Source organism: Calonectris borealis, chromosome 4 (genome assembly GCF_964195595.1).
Source record: "Calonectris borealis chromosome 4, bCalBor7.hap1.2, whole genome shotgun sequence".
Taxonomy (NCBI): Eukaryota; Metazoa; Chordata; class Aves; order Procellariiformes; family Procellariidae; genus Calonectris; species Calonectris borealis.
The window spans coordinates 78,776,275-78,798,468 of record NC_134315.1 but is presented as its reverse complement, the minus strand read 5'-3'; the positions used below and the strand labels follow the sequence as shown (position 1 = coordinate 78,798,468).

Genomic DNA, 22,194 nt, shown 5'->3' with positions numbered 1-22,194 from the left:
CCCAGTGTCTAGTGCAGAAAAGGCAGTATGTGACTTTTTTAAAGCAGTCATCTGTTTACTAGATGGCAGAGGAAAACTGGAGTGGTGAGAATGGAAATGGAGAATGTTTTCCAGCACACAGGTTGACAAACAGAGAAGGTATGCTATTTTCAGAAGTCAGAAGAGAGCCCAGAAGGCCACGTGCCAGAATAAATGAAAGACTGCCTTAAGACTTCTTACACAAGAATAGACATCTTGCAGATAAAGCACAACACAGTGTTCACCGGTAAATCAAAAGCCTTTACGGCCACTGAAGACCACACAAAGATCCCAGTTCAAATTGTGCTTTAAAACTAACATCATGTAAGAAATATATAATTATTTCATGACATCCTTACCAAAATTTCAAGGTCAGTAGGATGTAAATTACATTGTGAGTGGGTGAATATAGGCACAGAGCTGATGCAAATGCACAACTATAAAGACGCCTCTACAAAACACCTCTCTAAGTTTAGTAACGCTTCAGATTGTCCACTTAAACGGAAGGAGTAAGCTCTGGTCAGCAGACTATATTCACATCTGCCCCACTAAATTTAAACCCCTGACAAAAAATGGAATTACACAACATCTGTGTTGAACTCTGAGTCATTACGCCATGGAGATACCAAAGATAGGGAGGAGAGAAAGGAGAGGGGAAAAAAAAAGAGAGAGGGGGTGGGAGAGAGAGAGAAGAGAAAAGCAAGCAACAGCAACGTAGGAATCTACGCAGGGACATTTGCAAAAACACTCAAAGAACCTGTCCTCACAAGTAACCTCAACAAACCCAAAGAGCTGCTTAGGACCCAATTCTGAAAAAGCGTTTGTACTTTGGCATGTGAGACACAATTCTCTGAAGCGCTACTGGAGTTGGTGATGCTATTCCTGTGCTCCAAGTCACACATGCACATTGGCAGAACAGGAACTCCAGATATAGCGCACAGCAGCCACACCTTCACCAGCAGCAGGCAATCCTTTCCTGGCAGTTTACAAATGGATACACAAAATACCCCCAACTTCACATTCAGGAAAAAATTTGGGAGTAGCAGACCAAAACAGATCAGTCCAAAGCATGCAAGCAAAAAACATTCTCGTTGCTTTCTTTCCAGATTTCTGAATTAGCAAACACAGGGTAGCATTTCCAAGGCAGCTTGTTCATCGAGCGGGAAGAGATCGTACCATGTGCATCTATGCATTAACAAAGACCACTACACATACAGTTGTGCGAGAAAAGGCAGCTTGTTAGGACAGCAGTGTTCCTCCAAAGCCAGCAGATAAACACAGGCATGGAGAGACCAGGCTGCACAGCACATTATGGCATGCTGTAGTCTTCCCACAAAATGAATGAACCTTTTTGTCCTGGACACGGAACACACAAAATCCCTCAGGTCTTTGGGGAAAAAAAAAAATCGTCCCATAACTGAGCAAGAATAAATACTTCAGTGACCAAGACTCCAAAGATAACCTACCTTCTTCAAAGGTTTTATTCTTCAGTGATGTATCTAGACTAAATTGGACTTCAGTACACTGTGCTGTGCAGCCTTTGTAAACTCTGAACCTTTAGCTGTACATATAAATAACTACTGTCAATTGACACTTGACATTTCACGATTGATAGGCTTTTCATTTCTTACCATTACTTCATGGTACAACAAAATTTAGAACAGGCACCTGCCATGAGAAGCAGAGCTTACTCTTCAACATTTTTTTTTTATTTTTATAAAGCGAATTACAGGCTACAAAGCTTTAACACTCCCAGTCTTTCATGGCTGCATAATTGCACAGGCCAAGAATACTACTGAAGTGGAAAGCAGCCCTCTGAACATGGAAATTGCAGGACAAGGCCTACCTAGTACAAGACCTCATGGTTCCCATAACTTCAACATACCCCCATCCACCACAGTTAGTAACCCAGCCCCACGTGTTACCTCAGGCAGTAGAAAATTCTACTACGCAAAGACAAGAGTAACTGGTTTGCACTAGCAAAGAATCAAATATTCCTTTTACAAAGATCAAGAATTAAAGTTTGTGTCCCTGTGGAATAGACAAGTGAATTGCAAATTTCCATGCTTTTACTAAAAAGAAGTTACCCTCAAGCCTATAACCAACGCTACATGAACCGTAATAAAAGTCTGTCCAAGCAGATCTGCCTGGTCAGATGCCTTGCACTAGCATGGGTAGGGATCCCTGTTTTCCTAGGATGTATCCTACAAACCAGGCTTGATGTTTAAAGAAAGAAAAATCCCCCCTTTGTCCCCCAAAAAAACCCTCAAAACTTTAAGGATTTAGTGGAATACTATTATAATTTTTTTTTTTACAGTGAAGTACCCTTTCTTTCTTTTAAAACTAAATCCAGACAGAATATGAGTAAATATTCACAGGAGTGTTAAAACACCACTAATCATTCCACTCATTAAGTTAACATAATGAAACTACTACTGTGCAATTACCCTGACCTTTGTGAAGGCACTCACACAACCTGATGGCTTTCACTTCCTACAGCAGTACAAAACCCATAAATATGCCATTAAACTCTTATTTTACTTTCCAGAGCATATGCATTTGATGCAACTATAGAAACGAACACTGGAATCCGCCCCGTTTTCCAAGCCTTCATCCAGGCTCAAACATAACAGCAGCGACACAAGGGCTGCAAAGGAAAAAAAAAAAAACAAAAAAACCCCAAAAAAACCAGACGAAGTACTATGCGATAGCTGCAAGGCTTCCAGAAAAATTAAGTTAGATACGGGAAAGCTGGGGAGAGGAGTACCGAGCCCGAGCCTCCACGGGGCACAGCCACGGCGATATTCTTTTTCTCCTTCCTCCTCCAGTGGAAGGAGCCTCCACCCAGGCACAATATAAACACACGGTACCGAAAACTTGGCCAAATTAGTGGAAACTGATGGAAAAAACCAGTTGTGCCTGACGTCCGCCTCACATGATAGCTGCTTTCCCCGTCCCCCTCCCCTCCGCGTCTCCCGAGGCTTGGGGACGGGTTAATTTAAGGGCGACCGAAAATAAATCAGAGAAGAGTAAAAGTAAGGAGACAGTTAAGACGAGGATGTCCCGTGACCGGCCGGGCCGGAGCGAGCCCGCCGAGGGGCCGCGGTGGCCGTTAGCCCGTCACGGCGGCCGTTAGCGCGGCGCCGCCGCCCGCCTCACCTTCGCCATCTCCGGGATCCGTCGGGCCGGGGCCGAGTCCGAGTCTGCAAAGAGAGATGCGACAGTGAGCGCCCGGCCGCCACCCTCCCCTCGCCTCCCGGCGCCCCTCGCTGCGGGGCAGCGCCCTCACCGCAAGCCGGTCCGCCGAGCCGCCGCCGCCCAGAGCTACTGTGAGCGCTGAGTAAGGCAGGAGGGAGGGGGACCCGCTCCGGCCCCGTCGCTGCTTGCCTCACCCGGGGGCCGGGCCAGGCCCCACCCCGGGCGGGCGGCGAGCCACGGCCGCCTCCCCCGGGCCGCCTGGAGGCCGGGCAGACGGCGGTTTCACCCCGCAAGGCCCCGGGGCTTCGACGCGCCGCCGGCCTTGGCGGCCCGGCTGGGCAAGGCGGTACCCGGGCCGAGCTCTTCCTCGCTGGCTGCCGAAGGGGCACCCGGCAGGTCTGAGCGCGCTCGGTCCCCTGCAAGTAAACGCGGCTAGCTGGGAAGGAGCAAAGAGAAAGCCTTCCTCCCCGCATCCGCTTCGCTTCCCTGGGGCTCGTCCCCTTTAGATGATTGCTTTCTCCTCCATCTCTGTTATGCCATGGAAGGGTATAATTAGTGCTTTGTTTCTTAGTAGTAATAAACCTTTCAAAAGAAAAATTACATTTGCAGATAGAGAGCCTCCAACCCTCCTGATGAAATCTGTGTAAAAATCAGTTCCCATTAATCTGAAGAGGATCATACCCTATCACTAAAGGACAAACCTGTACTGAAATTTAAAGCAGGCATTTTATTAGCTGACCTTGGTTAGCTTCCAAGTAAGCTAGGTTAGCAAAATAAGCACAATGTTGGAACAGAACGTAAGGGCTATAGTTCTAGACTATCAGTACGGTAAGCATTTTGGGTGATGATACTCTTCTCAACATCTTACAGCAGGACCATTTCACTGACCCAGGTATAGAGAAGATATATCCAGTTTGGGAGAGCAATAAGGATGCAGTCTGCATAGCTATTCAACGAGCATTTTCAACGAAAGTTGAAGACTTGCTCCCTCACCCATACAAATGCAATCCAGCTGTGTGTCAGATGACAGAAGAAAAGAGACTGCAACACAAATGGAATTTAGTGTCTTTGCCAAAATAAGATGTGAACATAATCTTGCTACATGAGCATTTTAACATGTAACAGTCACTTCTGTCTTAAAGTGAGTTATCTATTAAAGTGTTTACCTCAGAAAACACCAACAGAAATGCAGATCGTGATGTAAATTTAAATGTTTTGTCCATCATTTCTTGTTGCTCCAGAAGTGCACATATAGTGCAGCAAAAACATGAGATCCACCCAGCTGGCTTTCTTTGCAGAACCAAGGATCAAACGGTTTGCTAAAATGGCCCGATTTACTTATTAAAGTCTAATTTGAATCTGATCCATTGAAGTGGCATTCCACACATGCTCAAAGATGCATGAAGGGAATAGTGAGCTGCTCATAATATGCATATGGAAATGCACATATTTATGTGGATTAGATGTAGCGTAACAATATTTAAGAAAACATGGGTTATGAAATGGTTTAAAAAAATAGTGGTTGACAAACAGGTTGCTTTTAGTTTAAGCACAACCTTGCTTATGCACACCCACTTCTTTCTGCAAAAGTAAGTCTCTTTCTCCTTACACCTTGTATCCAGAGCAGATGCAGGCCATGCTGCGATCAGGTTTCAACTTTTACCATCTAGAAAGTGCACACATGCACACACGAAGAAATGCAGTGGGATCTAAATATGCCCTCTTTAACACACTCCAAAATTCTGTCGATCAGATTGAGGCACATAAACACAGCATAACTGTGTGTGAGCGCCAGATGACACAGGTGTGAGCACAGCCACATGGAATTCAAGCCTCGTTAGTGACTCAGATGTGTGATAAGGAAAAGTTATTGGGTCAATGAAAGTTAAAAAAAGGCTCTATCAGTATCATGTGAACAGTTAATAAGGTGTCTAGAAACTAATAAAGCTGTAGTCCTCGCCACTTTGAAATATGGTAATAGAATCTCTCTACTATAGCAAATGGCATACACGAAGACTGGTACATTACCTTTACATATTTATCTATTAAATTTCACAAATAAAACAAACCCTTGAATAGTTTGCAAAAAGGTATATGTTTGTCTAGCATTATTTAGCGGTTAGCCTCTGACCATCCCGAACGCAACTGCACTGCCTCAGAAAGACAGCAGTCCTCCCTCTCCTCCCCTCCGCTGCAGCAAGCCCCTCCTGGCTCCCAGCACTGCCATACAAGCTTTGAATTCTTGGCTTCCTATAATGCCAAGTATAGTTTAAACCAGGCAATGTGACACACAATTTCTGCTGGCTTAATGAAAATTATGTGTGTCGTGTATAATAGCACATTAAGAGGCAGGGGGGAAAAGCTTGTTTTCTCCCCACCTCTTATCATACCTTCTGACTTATGAGGATGGATTTTTCTGGATTATAGGATTTTTGTTTCCTATGCCTTATTTAGTATCCTTACTAATTTATAGCAACTCTCAAATTTAAGGAAATTGTCAAACAGATGTCTTCAATTCCATTTTTCCCTTTAAACTTTGTGTTGGAGGTTGTGCATTTGGAATCAAATTAACACATGCCTTTTGTTCTGCAGTAGGGGTCTCTGCGTGCACTTTGCTTCTCATTTCTTGTGGAGGAAGTCTACCTTCTTTCATTTCAAAGTATTTGAAATGGTTTTCCACTCTTCTACCTTTGAGCATCTTACACACAATAGCTTGTTATTCTAATCTATGTGCACAGTCTTACCCTCAGCCAAACATGAGGTAATGTTCAGTCAATTGAAGTTAACCTCTGGATTTCTAATCGGTGAAGGACAGGGAAAAGAATCTTGGCTGTGAGAACACAGAATACTTTCCTGCTCTGGAGGGGGTTTGAAATACATGATCCAAGATGAACTGCAACGGTAGGAAAAGGTTAAACAGAGGAGAAGAGAACGATCTTCTTGCCAACAGATGAAGTTACGAGTAAAATCTACTCTAGTCAATCTAAAATGTCATCAATATTTGTTTAAGCAAACAAATATTTGCGTAACTCCATGAAGCAAGGAGGCCTGGGGGAGCGGGGGGAAATGTTAGAGTAAAACCAGATGAAAGATTTGCCAGTCCATTTGGTAAGAGCAGATGTTTGAAAAAAAATAATCTCCTGATCATGACAGAATTTCAGCCTTTGCATCAATTTGAATGCAAAGGGAAGAGGCAGAAATAGCTGTACCAGCAAATCCAGAATGAACCTGAAGACATGAACACGTAACTGGAGGGAAACGCATATTGCACTGACTGCCTTAAGTGGAAACAATTCAAGTTGTTGCTTGAATTGTTAAAAAACAGTTACAGATGGCAACTCATAAGCATCAGATGCAGGACCTTCATGGTCACCATGGGCAAGTATTTAACCTGACAGCGGCTCTAGTATTCAATAGTGTTCACCCACAAGCCACAAATAAGCCTTCTAGATTTAGTATAATTCTTTTCTTTTTCTCTCTTTTTTTTTTTTTAAATGAAGCCAAATTTTCACACAAGGAAACATTAGGTGAAAGCAGTCGTTCACCCTTCCAAGCCCCTCCCTGCTCTTCGCATCTTCAAACACCAGCAGAATCATACCAGGATGTAACAGTCTGCTTCCCAGTACTGCTGCTGGCACAGTGCACTTTCAACCCTTCCTTAACACAGAGCTGCAAACACCTGGAACAATAAAAAGCAATAAAACACGATGAGAAACAGAGTGGCAGTGCCTTAATGATGTATTTAGCTCTGGCACACATTGCGACTTTGCAAGCAAGGCCCTTGTTCCCAATCTGCTTCAAGGCACAGGTCTTGGCTGTACAGAGTGAAATTCTGGGGTTGGTCTCAAAGTCACGCTTTCAAAGGGAAATGAGATGCTGAAGTATCACACTAAGGCTGAATGTGCCTTGATTAAGCAACCAAGAAGTCTTCAGCAGCCAGAAAGCCAAAGTAACCTCAGAAGTACAGATTACATTAGCAATCTTGCATTTCCTCGGGAGGCAAAGATGGGATTGCATCCATTTGGGGATATACTCTAGGGTCAGGTTTTTTGCTCTGGAGGTACATTGGCTAGTGCTGCTGTGTCAGAGCTTACCACTTCCCTGACCTAAGCTCTTGAAACGGAACTTTAAAAGCTACACATTAATCCAAAACGGCACAATGACAAAAAAATTAGATGATTAATCTGCATCAGGGCTTTCTCGCTGAGCATTTCTGTTCCTCCCAACAAGGTGAGGACCTGGGAGACACGTGGCTAGCCTGAAACCCTACTTTATGGGACTTCACAGCATCTTCCTGCAGAGGAGGTGACAGGAGGGAAGAAAGCAAGACTATCACAGGGACCATCTTGATTTGTCAAACACTTCTCTACTTTTGGGAGAACACAGGTTTTGTTGCTTCCCAAAGAAGTGCTCCAAAAGCCACCTTTTGTTCTTCAAAGTTATTGCTCCATATATTGTTTTCCTTTTAAAAAAAATCCAAAACCTCAGTGTAACCTGCACCTCTGGGCCTAGGTTCAAGAGCCTGTAAGCAGGATTGTACGTTACATAGGACAAAACTAGTATGCACACGCTACCCAGAGAAGCGCGATCTCAGTAAACCTTCTCACTTCTGTATGAAATTCAGATATGCAACTAGGTCTAGGCATATTTATTTAAAATAAATAAGAAAGCAAATTTTCCTTGAGCACTGACCACAGTATAAAGTGCAAAACTGCCATCACACTACAGTTACACAACAGAGTCGTTACAGTTGTAGAAGGGAGGCAAAGATTGCATACAAGAATCATCAGATATGTGAAATAATTAACTTGATATGGGGTTTCTAATAAGGGGCTGGAAAATGTTTTCAAAGTCTGGTTGTAGCACTAAAATGCATCTGCATGTTTTTCCAGAAACAATGTAAAAGCCTTAGAGGATGAAAAGTTAGCACAAAAGCAGTTCATTTAAAAAGCATGTTGCAGTTGCTGTCAAGAGCAGGCTGCTAGATCACAGAAAGACCAATAAATTCAATTTTTTAAAAAATAAATAAATAGAAAGATGGATGGTTTGCTGTATCAAGACAGTCTTCAGTGGGTGTCCTCATCTCCTGCCCAAAAGCACCATATATCATTTTGCTACCAATAATATTTCTGAGCTATTATATGACACTACACAGCTACCTGTAAGTGGATCACAGAAGAGAAAAAAGGAGCAAGGCCCACATTAAAGGAAAGTTTGCTTCTGCTATGTATCCGATGGCTGCTGAAAACGGAAAGGTCCTTCAATTTATCTTACAGAGTTGGAGCACAGTAATCACATTAGAGTCCTTTTCACATGATATAGAAAGGCCAAGGACAGTTAGTGTCCTAGTTAAAATATTTTCTCTTAAAAAAAAGAAATCCCATTGCAAAATATTTAAAAAGGCTGTTGTAGAGGCACTGAAGCGCAATAGGCTTACCAAGGGAGATTTTCAGGCTTGGGAAATTTCATGGAGCAGGCAGTTTCCTCATGAAATTATAACTGAAGATCAATCTTAAATGCTTTTCCACACTTTAATATTTCTTTGGAAGTGAAACGGTCAAAACTGCTTGATGAACCACAACTCAGAAGCAAAGGTGAGGGAGGAAAAAAAAGAGCAATTTCAAGTTCATGCTTTGATTAATACTGACAGAGAAGAAATCGGTTCTGTTCCGGACTGGGTGCCAGTGGATGGCAATTTCTCAGTGCCTCGTTTCCCTCCGCTCTCACGCAAGGACAGCAAACGGTTCAGCTGTTACCACAAATGAAGAGAGCTTTGTGCTGCACTCCAGCACCTCGGGTAGAAGATACAAGGCAAACAGTAAGCAGTAACACTACCAAAATAAGGGAGGAGAGGGGAGGGTGATAGTGGTTTACAGACAGGGTAAAAAGTTCAGACTTTAATACTAACAGAATGTTTATAAAATTCTTTCAATGCTGCATGTGCCAGCATCAGGGGGCTGCTGAAGGACAAGCTAAGAGCATAAAATAAAAGAATTTTTTTTTTTTTTTAAAAGCACTTTGAGACTTGCTTTGGAGACTAAATATTAGCTTATATTCCAGCAAAGACAACTTCCTATAAGTGATTCATTACTTCTAATCCACAATCCATTATGGAGCAGTGCTGTGTCAGATTCTTGATTTCTCTTGGGAACACCAGTACAATGTGAAAAGGTTAATAGGAGCTAAGAGCGTCCATAGCAGTTACAGCATCAGGCAGCTGAATTCATCTTACTGGAAAAATATTTTATTTTCTTTTAGTCAGAGGAGGTGCAGGTTTCTTTGAAATTGTCTTTAGAGAAAGACACATCACAAGGATGTCATCAATGCAATAATCTCAAGTCAAGCAAAGATAAATCACTTGAGCCAGATTCCAGTACTTGTCTCGGGCCCTGGATGCTAATCTTGATTACTAGGACAGCTCTGCAGCACTACACTAAGGCAGGGCTTGATCTCCAGGCTGTCTAATTCTTCCTGAGAAACAGGATTTCCATCCCAGGTGACTAGTGAGATGGACTCCTCCTCTGGGGCAAAGGGAGAGAAAAGGAGCCAGGTGCTTAGGTTATAGTTCTGTATTTCCAGCTGTTCTGCACTACAATTTATCTTGAGCAGATCACTTTGGCTTTGTGCTCTACACACTTCCACACAGTGATGGTGTATGAGGGGACAGCCCATCAATAATAGCAGAACACTTGTTTTGTCCCCCATCCAGGAACTTGAAGCATTGTGTGAAGAATTTAAGTAACTATCAAGAGTAACCAATGCAAGTTCAGAAAGATATTTCCCTTAACCAGTTAGGCCACTAGTTCTACACAGGAAAGAGGAGTAGAGAGAAAAATAATTCAGTTCTGTTAGCTTAATAGAAATTTGAAAAATCTGAGGGGGAAAAAAAATCATCCATGAGTGGTTGTCTCCCTCTCTGTGGTGAAGAGAAATAAGAATCAATTTAGCTGAAATGAACTGGCATAATGTCACTAAACAAGCTTGGCCTTTGCATTTATTATTCCCAAATACTTCTAACTGAGGTCCTGTAACGAGACCTCTTTCTCATCAAGGGACCTACTATTAGCATCCCCATGAGAGCCTTGAGATACAGGAACACTATTATCTTCATTTTCAAATGAAGAATAAAGGTAAGCTGAGGCTCAGTGGTTTCCCCAAGGTCACAGCCGGTGGCTGGTAACTGAACCCAGGTTTCAAGTCACAAGCTACTGACTTCGCACTGCTCTGTTCTTTCTCTCTTTACGTTGCCAAAGGGCCTCAGTGTCACTGAAAACTGCCTCCTTGGTTTACGTATTCACTGATGAAGAAGAAAAGAATCCATAAATTATTCTAAAGGTGCTGGGATAAGGAGGACCCTCCCACCTCTGCACGGCTGTTCTCACCTGAAACAGCACAAGCCTTGACTCCCATTAGTAAAAGCAGAATCAGGCCCACAAAATTTTAGTTGGATTATGAGGAAATAAGCCTGGAGACAAAACCAAACAAACCCTACATCGACTTGTTTTCTCTTCAGCCTTTCATTAAGTTTCTAAAACATGTTGCTCTCAATCTTCCAAGCCACTATTCATCAGAACCCCGAATAACAGAGTGCTTCGATTGCAGACTGTGTGCAGCCTACACCACCACCTAGATAACCCAACAGTTTTATCAGGAGGCACTAGTGTCTTACACAGCTTTAATAATTTCTCTGGAGCTTCACTTACTTCCATTATTTCTTTCCATAACTTTTCATATATTCTCCTGACATTGGATGTTTAGTGCTCTTGTAAACACAAGAAACATTTTTAGCACTTGGCTCAAGACCTCTAAAGCCCCTTTCCTGGTTCCTATGATTCGTTTTGACACTTGAACTAGGACAAATCTACCTAAACTGCCAGCACATAAGTAAAGTCTGTTTTAATTGCTCCCGATAAATCATTGCCAATCCGCACCCAGACACAGACACTCTAGATTAAAAATGCTCCATTTCTTTACTTAATTTTTGAAACTTTAAAAGGTAAGCAAGTCACTCAAAGGTTTATGCACAGACAAAGCCATGCAAACACAAGACTTTGGGTGTAGTTCCCGTATAGGACAAAATTCCATAAACCTTCTCTCGCTCGCTCTCATACAAGGTTGAAGGGCCTGCTGCAGTCTAAACCCTAACCCTCACCTCAAGAAAAAATTCAAAGATACTTTTAAATAGCATTTCTTAGCATCTCCTGTTCCCACCTTGATCATTGCCAGGCACAAGGGTTTTTTTCCTCCATGGATCTCTGGGCCTACTGTTCAAAAATAGGACTAGGTTTCAAGTAGTGTGATATGCATTTCTTTCATAATTCTCTCTGGATCACATTGTCAATCCCTTTCTCTATAGCAACAAATCCGGGGTATTTGGGCAGGGGGATATATTTATTTATTTTAATGAAAGGTGAGATTTCCAGTTGATAGGAGTCCAAGTTTTAGCAAAGCAAGGCAGCAAATATAATGGACTTCTGATAAATTTGTATGTGTAGTCAACATTGCCAGTAGTTTAAACTTCTCACCCCCATCATGTTTTTAAGAGCTGGCTGTATGACAGAATATTTCTATTCTTCCTAAACTTGCTGTTTGTCTGAAAATAAACTATTAGTTTGGGAGAAATGGCTGTGGTAACATTCCTCTAAAAAGCCTCAGTGCCTCTGCATCTCCTCTTCTAATGGAGTTTTTGTTACCTTAATTTGCGTTTTCAAGCATAAAATGATTAATATAGCACACCAACAACTTCTAGTAGCAGTAATCACAGCAGAGCTTTAGGTAAACTAGAAACAGGTTAGGGTCCAGGAACACAACTTACATCCTGATGCAAACTGCAGTTCTGTTTACTTAAAGGAATTACCCACACCCCCCCGCAGAACATATATTTAGCAATTATTCAGGTAAACTATTCTTAAGGGCAAACCTGGTTTTCTTGGTCATATTGACAGCTTTTTGTAATGCTAATTTTTCCGGAGTAGAAGGATGAGTTGAAAGTCAGGGGCTGTGAGTCCTTTTCAAGATCTACTATTAGGCTACTAGGAAACCCCAAGTCTCTTTTTCCAGGAGTGATATGGTTACAATAATATTTATTCTTCATGAAAGCACCTTGATGAAAATCTCTACACAAGAACTAATAACAAGCACTAAATCCTAAACTACAGATTAGCATTGTTTTCGCAGTGTGCATGTAGCTACTGCCACGTATCCTGATCCATTACCAGACCAAAAACCAGACTGGTTTTTGGCATTTAGATGCAACAGGATGAGCACATTTGCAAGGGGAACCACAGACTGCCTTATGCTAAATGCCATTCCCTGCCTCCTCCTTGTATATCTTGAGCTCTTCATTTTGTTGCATCTATTTCCAATCAGTGGTTTAAATGACTTCTCACGGGTTGCCTGCAACAGCACTTGCTTGCACACGTCCCAGGTAATCAAAACCCTACAAATAAAATTGCTATTACATTTCAGGTCTGGAAGTCATTGCTCAAAAAAGCAAACACCCAGATCACACGTGGAGCTAAGAAGGAATGAGATGCCACAACTGAGCCAGCCAAATCATCTTCCCAGAATGAGAAAAGAGAAATATCCAGACCTCAATATCCTCTTGCATATTTGCCTGTACTTCTAGCAGCAGATCAGTGAAACTGAGGTTAGAAAGCACAAAAGTTTTGACACACAGCTTTTTCTAAACATGGCAAATCTTGCTCCTATATAACTGCACACATCCCAGCTCTGGACTGGTGAGACCGAGGAAAAGGGGAGAAATTCCTGCCCTGATCCTTCCAACACTCTTAAAATCCTCAGGCCTTGTAGTCCCACTGGCAGAGGCAGGATCTGCAGCAGCTGGCTGTGAGGCGTGGAAAAATGTGGTGCGTTCACATCTGGGCAACGGCACTAGGCAAATCAGCACATTTAAACTTTGCATTCAAACTACCAAACATGAGCAGATGCATTTTATTATTTTAATACCCAACTTATTTGCTTCCTGGTGTTATATTGTTTGTTGAAGACAGCTGCAGACATAAATTACCTTTCTTCCTTCAGCCAAAATAAGTAAATATTTATGGCTAATTAGGACTACCCTTTCTCTGTTGTGAGTGTTCACCTGGCTGAATTGCTGCAACAAGAGGCAATGCAGCAAGGCTGAGCCAAGCAAGGCGAGCAGCCGTATGTCCCAGAAATGAGTAGCAGCCGCTGTGCCTCTAACCACAGGAGGAAACCAGTAAACACACAAACTTTATAGCAACACCAGCCTCCATCTGCACAGTCCTTAAGGGCAAGCAACATCCCTCCTGCCTCACATCGCGGCTCTGTGGGTCAGAGCTGCAGAGACAGCTTCAGCCCTCACTGCGAGGGGTCTCAGGACAAACTTCCAGGGGCTTATGGCAAGAGGATCAAGAAACAGTCCTTCAGGATCTAGAGGCCAGAAACCCCGTATTGGTCGTGGCTGCCTAGTTTTGGAGCCCTAGTGTATATAATCTGCATGAAAGCAGTGGTGAATGTCACCATCTGAATGTGCACTGGTGGTATTTCACAGTATAATTCATATACTGCTGCACATAGGCACAAACCCTCTGCTCAGACCTGCACAGAGATGTGACACACAGCACAATTCATGCATAGCTTTGCCTCAAAAATATTTTTAAATCAAAGGAACCCAAAAAAAGTACTTTATGCCAAATACCTCCCACTGTTACTAGCTACAGAGCCAAGGGCTTGGGTTTTGTACAAGGATTTCTTTAAGATGTATGTCCCAGTATAGCAGGGCTGCTATACAGCAATTCAAAACCAAGTTATCACAAGTTATTCTGCTGAATACAGTGACAGAGAAGGATGCCTGCATTTTGTCAGACCTACATTCCCAGTCTCAGCCACTGTATGAATTAGTTAAACCACATTAAACCACTCTTAGTGGCAAATTTTTCAAAAATAGCTACAGTAATAGTCAAAGGGGAAGTGAAAACATGAATAACGTAAATGCTGACTTGCTGAAATCCCTTCCCATATTTCAAACACAAAATAATACCAGTGATTTTGAAAGCAGCATAAACCTTACAGAAAACGGGACATCTAGTGGCACTGCACGGGAATTGCGGCATGGAGGAAAGACCACGTCTCCTCAAACCCTCTTCCATGAAGACTGTGACAAAGTAGAGGAATAACAGTGATAGCACATTAGAGTCCTCCAAAATCCTGACACATGGCAAAATTTTATTCCAGGAGTTCATGCAACAATTTCTCTTTCTAAATAATTCAAAAAAATACTAGCAAGTGATCAGACAGGTATTCCACTCGATGTTTTGTTTTGTTTTTTCTTTTATCACACACTTGCTCTTTGCTTCCCTTTCTCCCCCAAAAACAGTCAAAAGGTTTACATGCTGCCATTCCGCTGCATCTGAATTATGGATTCACACTTTGAAATACCATGGTTTTGCCGTTATTTGTAATACGTTAAAGCGGAGGGCTCTGGTATTGGGGAAAAAGAGAGACTTTGTTTACCTACACTATCCCCTACACATCCTGGTATTTGATCCCAGAATACTTTTGTTTATTCAGCATTCCCAGCAGCTGCAGACAGATCGCCCGCTAGCTCTGCTCTTTTCAGTATGAAACTGTGAGCAGGTTTCTGTAAGTGAAATGCACCATACTGATAGACAATCTCATGCCAAGAATTTGTCTTTAAGACAGGAAAGCTAATTTCTGAGCTGGAAATGGGCCCAATACAGATGCAATAGGATCAATGGAGAAAAAAATAAAAGGTCCTCAGGTTTTCGATTTTTTTTTGTCATGAGTTCTTAATAATCCAAACTTAAATACAAAGTCTTGTATGTTACACATTGAGGAAATCGATTTCATGCCTGAGAAACTGCGTACTAGCAAAGTCCACAGTAGTGATGAACAAATAAGGAGGAAACAGGAAAGCCTGTAGATCAGTCAAGTTACTTCAATACAGACTGCAACCAAAACCATCACAATTCATAAAAGCATTTCATTTCTCCCTCTGCACTAGCACTGAATAGAGTTTCAGTACTTTCTAGCATTCAAATAACTTCCTTCAAAGGAAAGCTGAAGGGGGAAGGATTTTTCACCACAGTGAGCTGTCCATGCAGTCGAGTCAGATTTCAGTCAAGCAAACCTTTTTTAATTTGATATTCATAAAAGACGTCAAGCAAAATGTGACGTCTTTCAAATGGTGAATGAGAAATCGAGTCATGCATTGGCTACGCTCAAAGGACTGGACTAAACTGGAGAGACCAGATTTAAGAAAAAAAAGAAAAATATTATTTTTAATTGAATTTCTCTTTAAATTAACGTTGCACAGTTCCAGGATTATGCATTTACTTTAAAAGTTGAAGTATTTCTACAGAAGCTCCCAAGTAATATTTCATTCCTCAGAGCTGCAGGCTGAGACAAGCAAACAGATTAGTTTGTTACACATCTTCTCACATCAAACGGCTCTGCTCTGTCACAAGCATTTTTTGATGCTTGAGGTCTTTTCCTTTCTAAAATGTTGTCACCTTCGGGTTTTCCATGGAGCCTGCCATTACTTACAGTGCTGGCAGCAGAAAGGGGATGTTGAAAAGGAAATTTGGGGGCTTAGTGCTACCGGTAAAAGCCACCAACTTGCTATCAAACTGAGCAAGTTTCCTCAATGCATCTCCTAGTAACCAGCCACCCACGTGGCAAAACAAGCCTGCGTCAGGGTAAACACTCCTTTCCCCCTAAGCGGTTTCACTTGCCTTTCACACAGCAACAGGACAAAGGGAAAAAATGCTGTGTTCTCCCTGAACTGGAGACCAAATTGCAAGCTTTGTTTACCTGCCATTATAACACACTTTCTGGCAGTCTTTTGGGTTTCTGACCAGCATTTAAGCGGCAGATAACAGTGCACGCAGGCGTTCACTCTGAGCCCATTCGGATTCAGCTCCAGGGACACAAAATTTTGGCTTAGCCACCACAGGGCTCGAGGCAGGTGGGTCACCTCAGCCCATGCTCGGATTTTGGGAGGCACACGAGCTCCCCACTGGTGATGCCCACCAGAGGCTTGCATTGTATCCCTGCTGGTAACTCTGACTTCCTGCATGCTCAGAGCCAGTTTATGCCTCAGTTTCCCTGTTTAAGGAATTAGGGTAGCAGTGTTTTGCCAAATATGGCAGCCAGGAAAGGAGGAGCAGTGCGCACACCGACCAGGTGCAGCACATTTCCCTCACGGCTTTTTTAGTGGTGTGCAAGGTGACTGAATTCAGCTGAGTTTGAATGAGTTACATGAATACAGGGCTGGTGTACAACAGTGATGAATCATCTTTTCCTCCATGCTTATTCTTTGCACAATAATGTATTGCAGACCTCTAATTCCTCTGCTAAACATCCACAGTCTTCTGACAGCTGAAGAGTCTCCAGGGATTTCATATTTGAATCAGGGCAACAGACACAGACAGGTCAGTTAAAGCAGACTTTGGTAAATCAGAGTTACAAAATTTAAAGACTTCTATTTTAACCAAAATGTGCATTTTAACATGGAAGTGGTTTACATTACTTCAAGTACTGACAAATTACCATAAGTCACTCTTAACAAGATCATTTCGTTAGGGGCTTATGGAAAGACCACAAAGATATAGTCTTTTTTTCCCCCCCAGTTTTAAAGTAAAAGAGGGCACCTCACCCTAAGGCGAGACACACCTCCCTCCGGCAGGAGGGTGCTAACCTGTGCTCGCAGACAGAAAAACCTCTGCGCAGACACTGAAAACCCTATAGAAGTGCTGGGGAGTGTGTTAACAGACCCCTCCATATCTCCCCATGTGCTGGCTTGGGGTCCCCTGCTAGATACAGGGGTGTTAAGGGCCTCTCTTCCCATTCCTGGCATGAGGTGGCTGATTCCTCTTCAAGGGTCCAGAGGTGAAGATGAAGGCAGCAAGTTCCCTGCACAGCCCCAAGGTCTGTCTCATGCCCAGATTTGACAAAGCATGAGAGGGCTCATTATCTAACCCTTTGTAAAATCTCACTATTTTTCTGGAAATCATTTGGCTGAAGAAGGCAAAAAAAAAACCCCACCACAAATACATTTCCCTTCCCTCCATAGAGGTACTTCACCATACAGGGCCTCTGTTCTTTCCTACACAACAGAAACCAAGTATAGCAAAATACATATATATGCCATCTGCTTTTCCTGGATCTCCTCTGCCCTGGGCCCCTCCATCTCTCTGCATCCTTACCTGTTTCTCTTGACAGACACCCACCAAGGCGCTCCAGAGGGCATCGCTACTGCCCAGGTCAGCAGGCAACACCTTGAACACTCCTCCCCAGCCCTCACCTCTCTCCAGAAAACCCACCTGGGTCCCTGTCCCACTCCTCTTAACCTCTCTGTTTCCACCCTCCCCTGCAAGTAAATAAGCCAGCTCCCCTCTCTACTGGCAACACCTGTATTTCATCCTGCTCCTCTCCACCTCCTGCCCACCCCTCACTCCCCATATGGCTCCCTCTGGCCAGCAGCATCCCACAGGGCTCCCAGAAGCAGCCCTGGGCTATCCCGAAGAGCAAGCAAGCCAGCGACACTGTCGTAATATGAAGGTCTGAGCTGGGTTTTGGGAAGCTTTTATCAATTTCAGCATGGGAATATCGAGTTTTCATCACACGTCTGATGTTACATGGCATTCACATCATGTAGAAAGGACCAGTTCGAGTACATCAATCACCCCAAAGAAAGAGAAAACAAAAGAGAAAAAAGCATATGCCAGCAATCCTTTCTCGCCAAGCAGAATAGCTAAACTTGTCTTCAGCAATCAATCAAGGCTCCAGCAAAACCTGTTCTACCAAAGATAGATAATCTTTTGCGAAAGAATGGATACCTCTGAAAACTTCGTTATCATTCGTTAAGACAAAAAGTTGCCTCTTGACAGTCTCCTTAAGGCAGCATAAATTTTAATAAGGCGTGCACAAACGACCAGCTACAGTGCAGCTCACAGACCCTTCTGAGCTTTAGGAAAACAATTCTCCATGGTTCCTTTTCACCTCCTGTCCTGGTATTGCTGAAAATCTCTCCTGCTAATCACAGGCGGGAGAAACAGCAGCATGCGTGTGCAGGCTCCAGGTCTGTTTGAAGTTTATATCCATCATGCTCTTTCTAATAATCACTTGTCTCACATCAGCTGTTACAAAGTCGCTTAGACAATCCAAACTGCTTTTTTGAATCATTAACTGGGTACCCAAAACACTATTAAAACGAGACAGTATTAAGGTCAGAAGCAATGGATAATTGGTACTTGGTAGGATAAGGAGGTAAGGAAAAAAACTCTAGGACATTCTGTGCTTCTTAGGTCAATACACAGATATTGCAGCCAAGCCATGGAATTAATTTTTAGCATTATATTTGTCTTTTTTTTTTTATCTTGGTGTATTGTGTGTTATGGATCACTCTGTGCAAAAGTTTTGATACAGCTGAAATGCTTTTAAATTTTCTACAAATATTAATACTATACCGATTGTAAAATTAGGACTGGTGCTATATTATCAGGCACATTGATTATTAAATTCTGATATCTTGATAACACTGATAAAGAAACAGCTCATAGTAACATTAATCTGTATGAAGGATACCCAGGCACGTGAAGGCTCACTTCATTTGAAAGGAGAGCACAATAAAACCGAAGTTCAAAATGAAAAATAGATATGCAAGAGTGTGAGTAACAGAAACGTCTCACCTTAGTGCTAGAGTTTCCCTTGGATTCAGCCTCCACCACTGCCTTACACTAACACAGTTCCTGTTTAACAAACCAAAATAAGGTTCTTTTAGTCACTGTGGCTTCGAAGACTGCTTGCACCCTGGGAAGATCATTAAGCAGCCTCTGCATGACTAGCAGAAAAGTGGCCTCCCAGCACGGCGGGTACGGCTCACGTGGCACACATCTCTCACCTCAATTTAGCAGTTCATGCCATTTTGGCATATGCAGACCTCCAGCCTGAACAGGGGAGACTCGCGTCCCCGGACAGACATAGCCTGGGGTCATGAAAAGCTAAAGATGAGGGAAAGACCCTTGGATGAGACCAGTCCAAAGCACCAAGCAGGTGGTGGGAGACAGGCAATGAAAGAAGTCCTCACGTTTGCTGTTATCATCTTTTAACAACCTTTCCAGTTCATATTCTGTCTCCTGGCTGCGCTACTGAAAATAAAATCAAAGGCAGGCAACTTTTTACTCTGCATCCATTTATCTTAAACAGAGCACCCCTCGCTGGCACAGGAACACACCAAGCTTGTGATCACCCCATTGCGGCAGTCTGGAGAGAGAGGTTGTATTAGGAGATATTTCACTAACTGCTCTAGAAAATATAAGCACAAGGAAAATAATATTTATAGCAAGGAAAGCGAGATCTAGTGTTCAGCAGGAGATGCATGCTAGCACACACCAATTCCCAGATGTTAAATAGGTGTGAATATGCGTTGGTGATCACAGCAGACTCGCAGTTAATTCAGCATTTAAAGATACTGAAAACATTATATTGACTCTTCTTGGAAGAGCAGAAGTGCCATTTACTAACATAGAGATTAAGTAAAGCCTGGATTAAGTAAAAGATGTGTACAAAGATTGGAATGAAAAGTAATTTGTTTTTCTCTATCACCTGATATCTTCAGCAAGCAGGGACTCGGTCTTTTAACCCTTTTTGCAGAGTGTTGTTTCTGGCAAGACAGGTTCAGAAAAAGAGTACAAAATTAATTTCTAAAAAACACCCAAAAAGACAGAAATAATAAACTAAGCGGACTGAGGACATACATTTTGATTATTAAAAAAAAATTATCCAGAAAAAGTGGAATATCATTTAAGACCATTGCTATTGACATGCTCTGTTCTGAAGAAGTTTATTTTTCTGAAATAAAAAATAAAGTACATCCATTTTCAGAGAGAAGTCACCTGAAGCATATGCTGCTGAATTTCACTAAAAGTCACACTGAAAATATTCAGATTTGTGATGCTTTCCTTAAAAAATTCCTCCAATAATTTTCTAGGTCTCTCATAGAACTGAATCATACCTCAATTTTTGTAAGTACATCAAGTAACATATTCCCCATTTTCTAAAACTTTCAGTCATTACCATGAGGGAAGCTAAAATATCAATCTAACAAAAAAAAAATTTCTTCTGTAAGCCCAAATCAGATGGACCATCATATTCTGTCTTGAAAGCTTTGTGCATTCAGAGTCATTTCCAGCTATCTGAAAAAAGGATCAGGTCTTTTCTGCACAAGGAGTAAGATGCAACCGCAAGACCTTGATTGACGACCTTCTTCCCTTTCAAACTTCTTCCTTGCATCATGGGATCTAGAGAGTGTTCTGAAAATGGAAAAAGACTTGTATCCACTCACCCAAGTCCAGGAGCTGGAACTCTCCAACCAGCACCAAGTCTTCTGAGCATGACACAAGCTGCAGGAGCGGGTGGTTCAGTTCAGACGTGCCAGTACACCTGAACGGAAAACCTGCTTGGCTGAAGTCCCACCAAGGCACCTCAAAACACGTCTTAAATGACTGTCAGAGTTCTGATAGCCCTCCACAGAGGTGGATTTTCAAAGTAAAATTTGAGAGAAGCAACAACATTTGAAAGGAATCAAAAGAATGAAGAGTTTCTTGGGAATGCCGAGAAATTAAAGCTAATGAGTAGGTCTTGCACAACTGTGGCTGTGAGTAGAGCTACACTACATGTCACTGTGAAAATACTCATGCCAGATTAACCATCAGAAAAAGAAATAGGTTGTTGTATTTGTTTTAGAGTATTTGCAAATGCCCGAAGTAGGATGTTTCTGGCATAATTGCTCAGGCCTCACCAGAAACGATTTTGGTCCACTGAGCCTTTGTGTCTTTTAATCTAGAGATGGGAAAAGAGGTGATTACATAGTCAGAGCCTCTTCATAAAAGCACAGCTTTATTCCCTTTTGTGCACTATCTAGTTTTCAACATATAAACATTGAGCTTTGTGTGTTTTCCTTGAGAAATTATTTCTTGACTTAACACACCTTATCGTCAAGTACTTTCTCCTGCTATTAGTTTTACTAGTCCCTATCTGTACATTGTGTCGTTATGCCTAGTTACGGATTATGCTAAATAAGTCACCTTCTTCCTCAGTATTTACATCTTTCAAGCATTTGCAGATAATCGCATTCCCCTATAGCTGCCAGATAACAAAAGCATACATATTTAACTACTTTATTCTTTCTTTCTAAATTCCCCAAAGGCTTTTCATTCCTCTTATCTGAATTCCCTCCATTGCCAACAACGGTCTAGTAATGAGGTGTCCTGACAGCGCCCAGCACGTTAGGGCTGAACAGAACAGAGACCTTATCCCCTCCTAGGACAGGACGATACCTACACCTATGCAGTTCAGCAATACACAGGACACTTCTGTTGCTTTGCAAACTCAGGATTAATTTACTACTAATGATCCCATCTAGTATTTCTCTCGCCCTGCAGTTTATTTGTTTATGTCTTCCCAAGATGATTCATCTGCCTAATCTTTAGAACTTACTTCTGACTCTCATCACTGATTAAACAAAATGATGCATGTCTTTCATTGTGAAGTTGGACACTGGGAATTTAGAAACTTCCCAGAAGAGCTCTGGACGGTGGGACAGGCACTCTTTGCGCAAGGGGTGGTGATTCCTCCTCTCTGAGCAAAAGGACAAGGGGCTAACGGCAGCATCAATCTTCATTTGGAAAAACAATCAGATACAACATCAGCGCAGAAGAGCTTGACTTCCATTCACCATTCTGCCATGTGACCATACCACCAGAGGCGAAGGTGTTGCCTCCACAGCTGTGCCCTAAAATCTGTATCAAGAAATGGAAATTCGTTTGAATGGTGCAGATGTTTGATGCTCCTTGTGTGTGTGATGTCAAACAACTCCTCTGGTTGTCCTTCCAAATTACGCTGCAGGTGACAGCATTGAAATATGGAGATTACTTTCAAGGAGCACTCATCTTACTTGCATTGGAAGTT

The 22,194-nt window shown here is 42.4% G+C and overlaps 1 protein-coding gene across 2 annotated transcripts in view; it reads right to left on the bottom strand.

Annotated features, from left to right (window-relative positions):
• The window catches only part of ANXA5 (annexin A5), a 35,704-nt gene extending 20,022 nt beyond the window's left edge, over window positions 1-15,682 (bottom strand). The window contains exons 1-2 of one of the 2 annotated variants that reach the window (XM_075150249.1): window positions 15,664-15,682; window positions 3,178-3,221 (exon numbers count right to left, since the gene is read on the bottom strand). In XM_075150249.1, the coding sequence (XP_075006350.1) occupies window positions 3,178-3,186 (9 nt within the window). In that variant the 5' untranslated portion in view covers window positions 3,187-3,221; window positions 15,664-15,682. Of the gene's footprint in view, window positions 1-3,177; window positions 3,222-3,307; window positions 3,432-15,663 lie in introns of those variants that run through there. The other variant, XM_075150250.1, reaches the window with a different exon arrangement.
• Window positions 15,683-22,194: the final 6,512 nt, after the last annotated feature.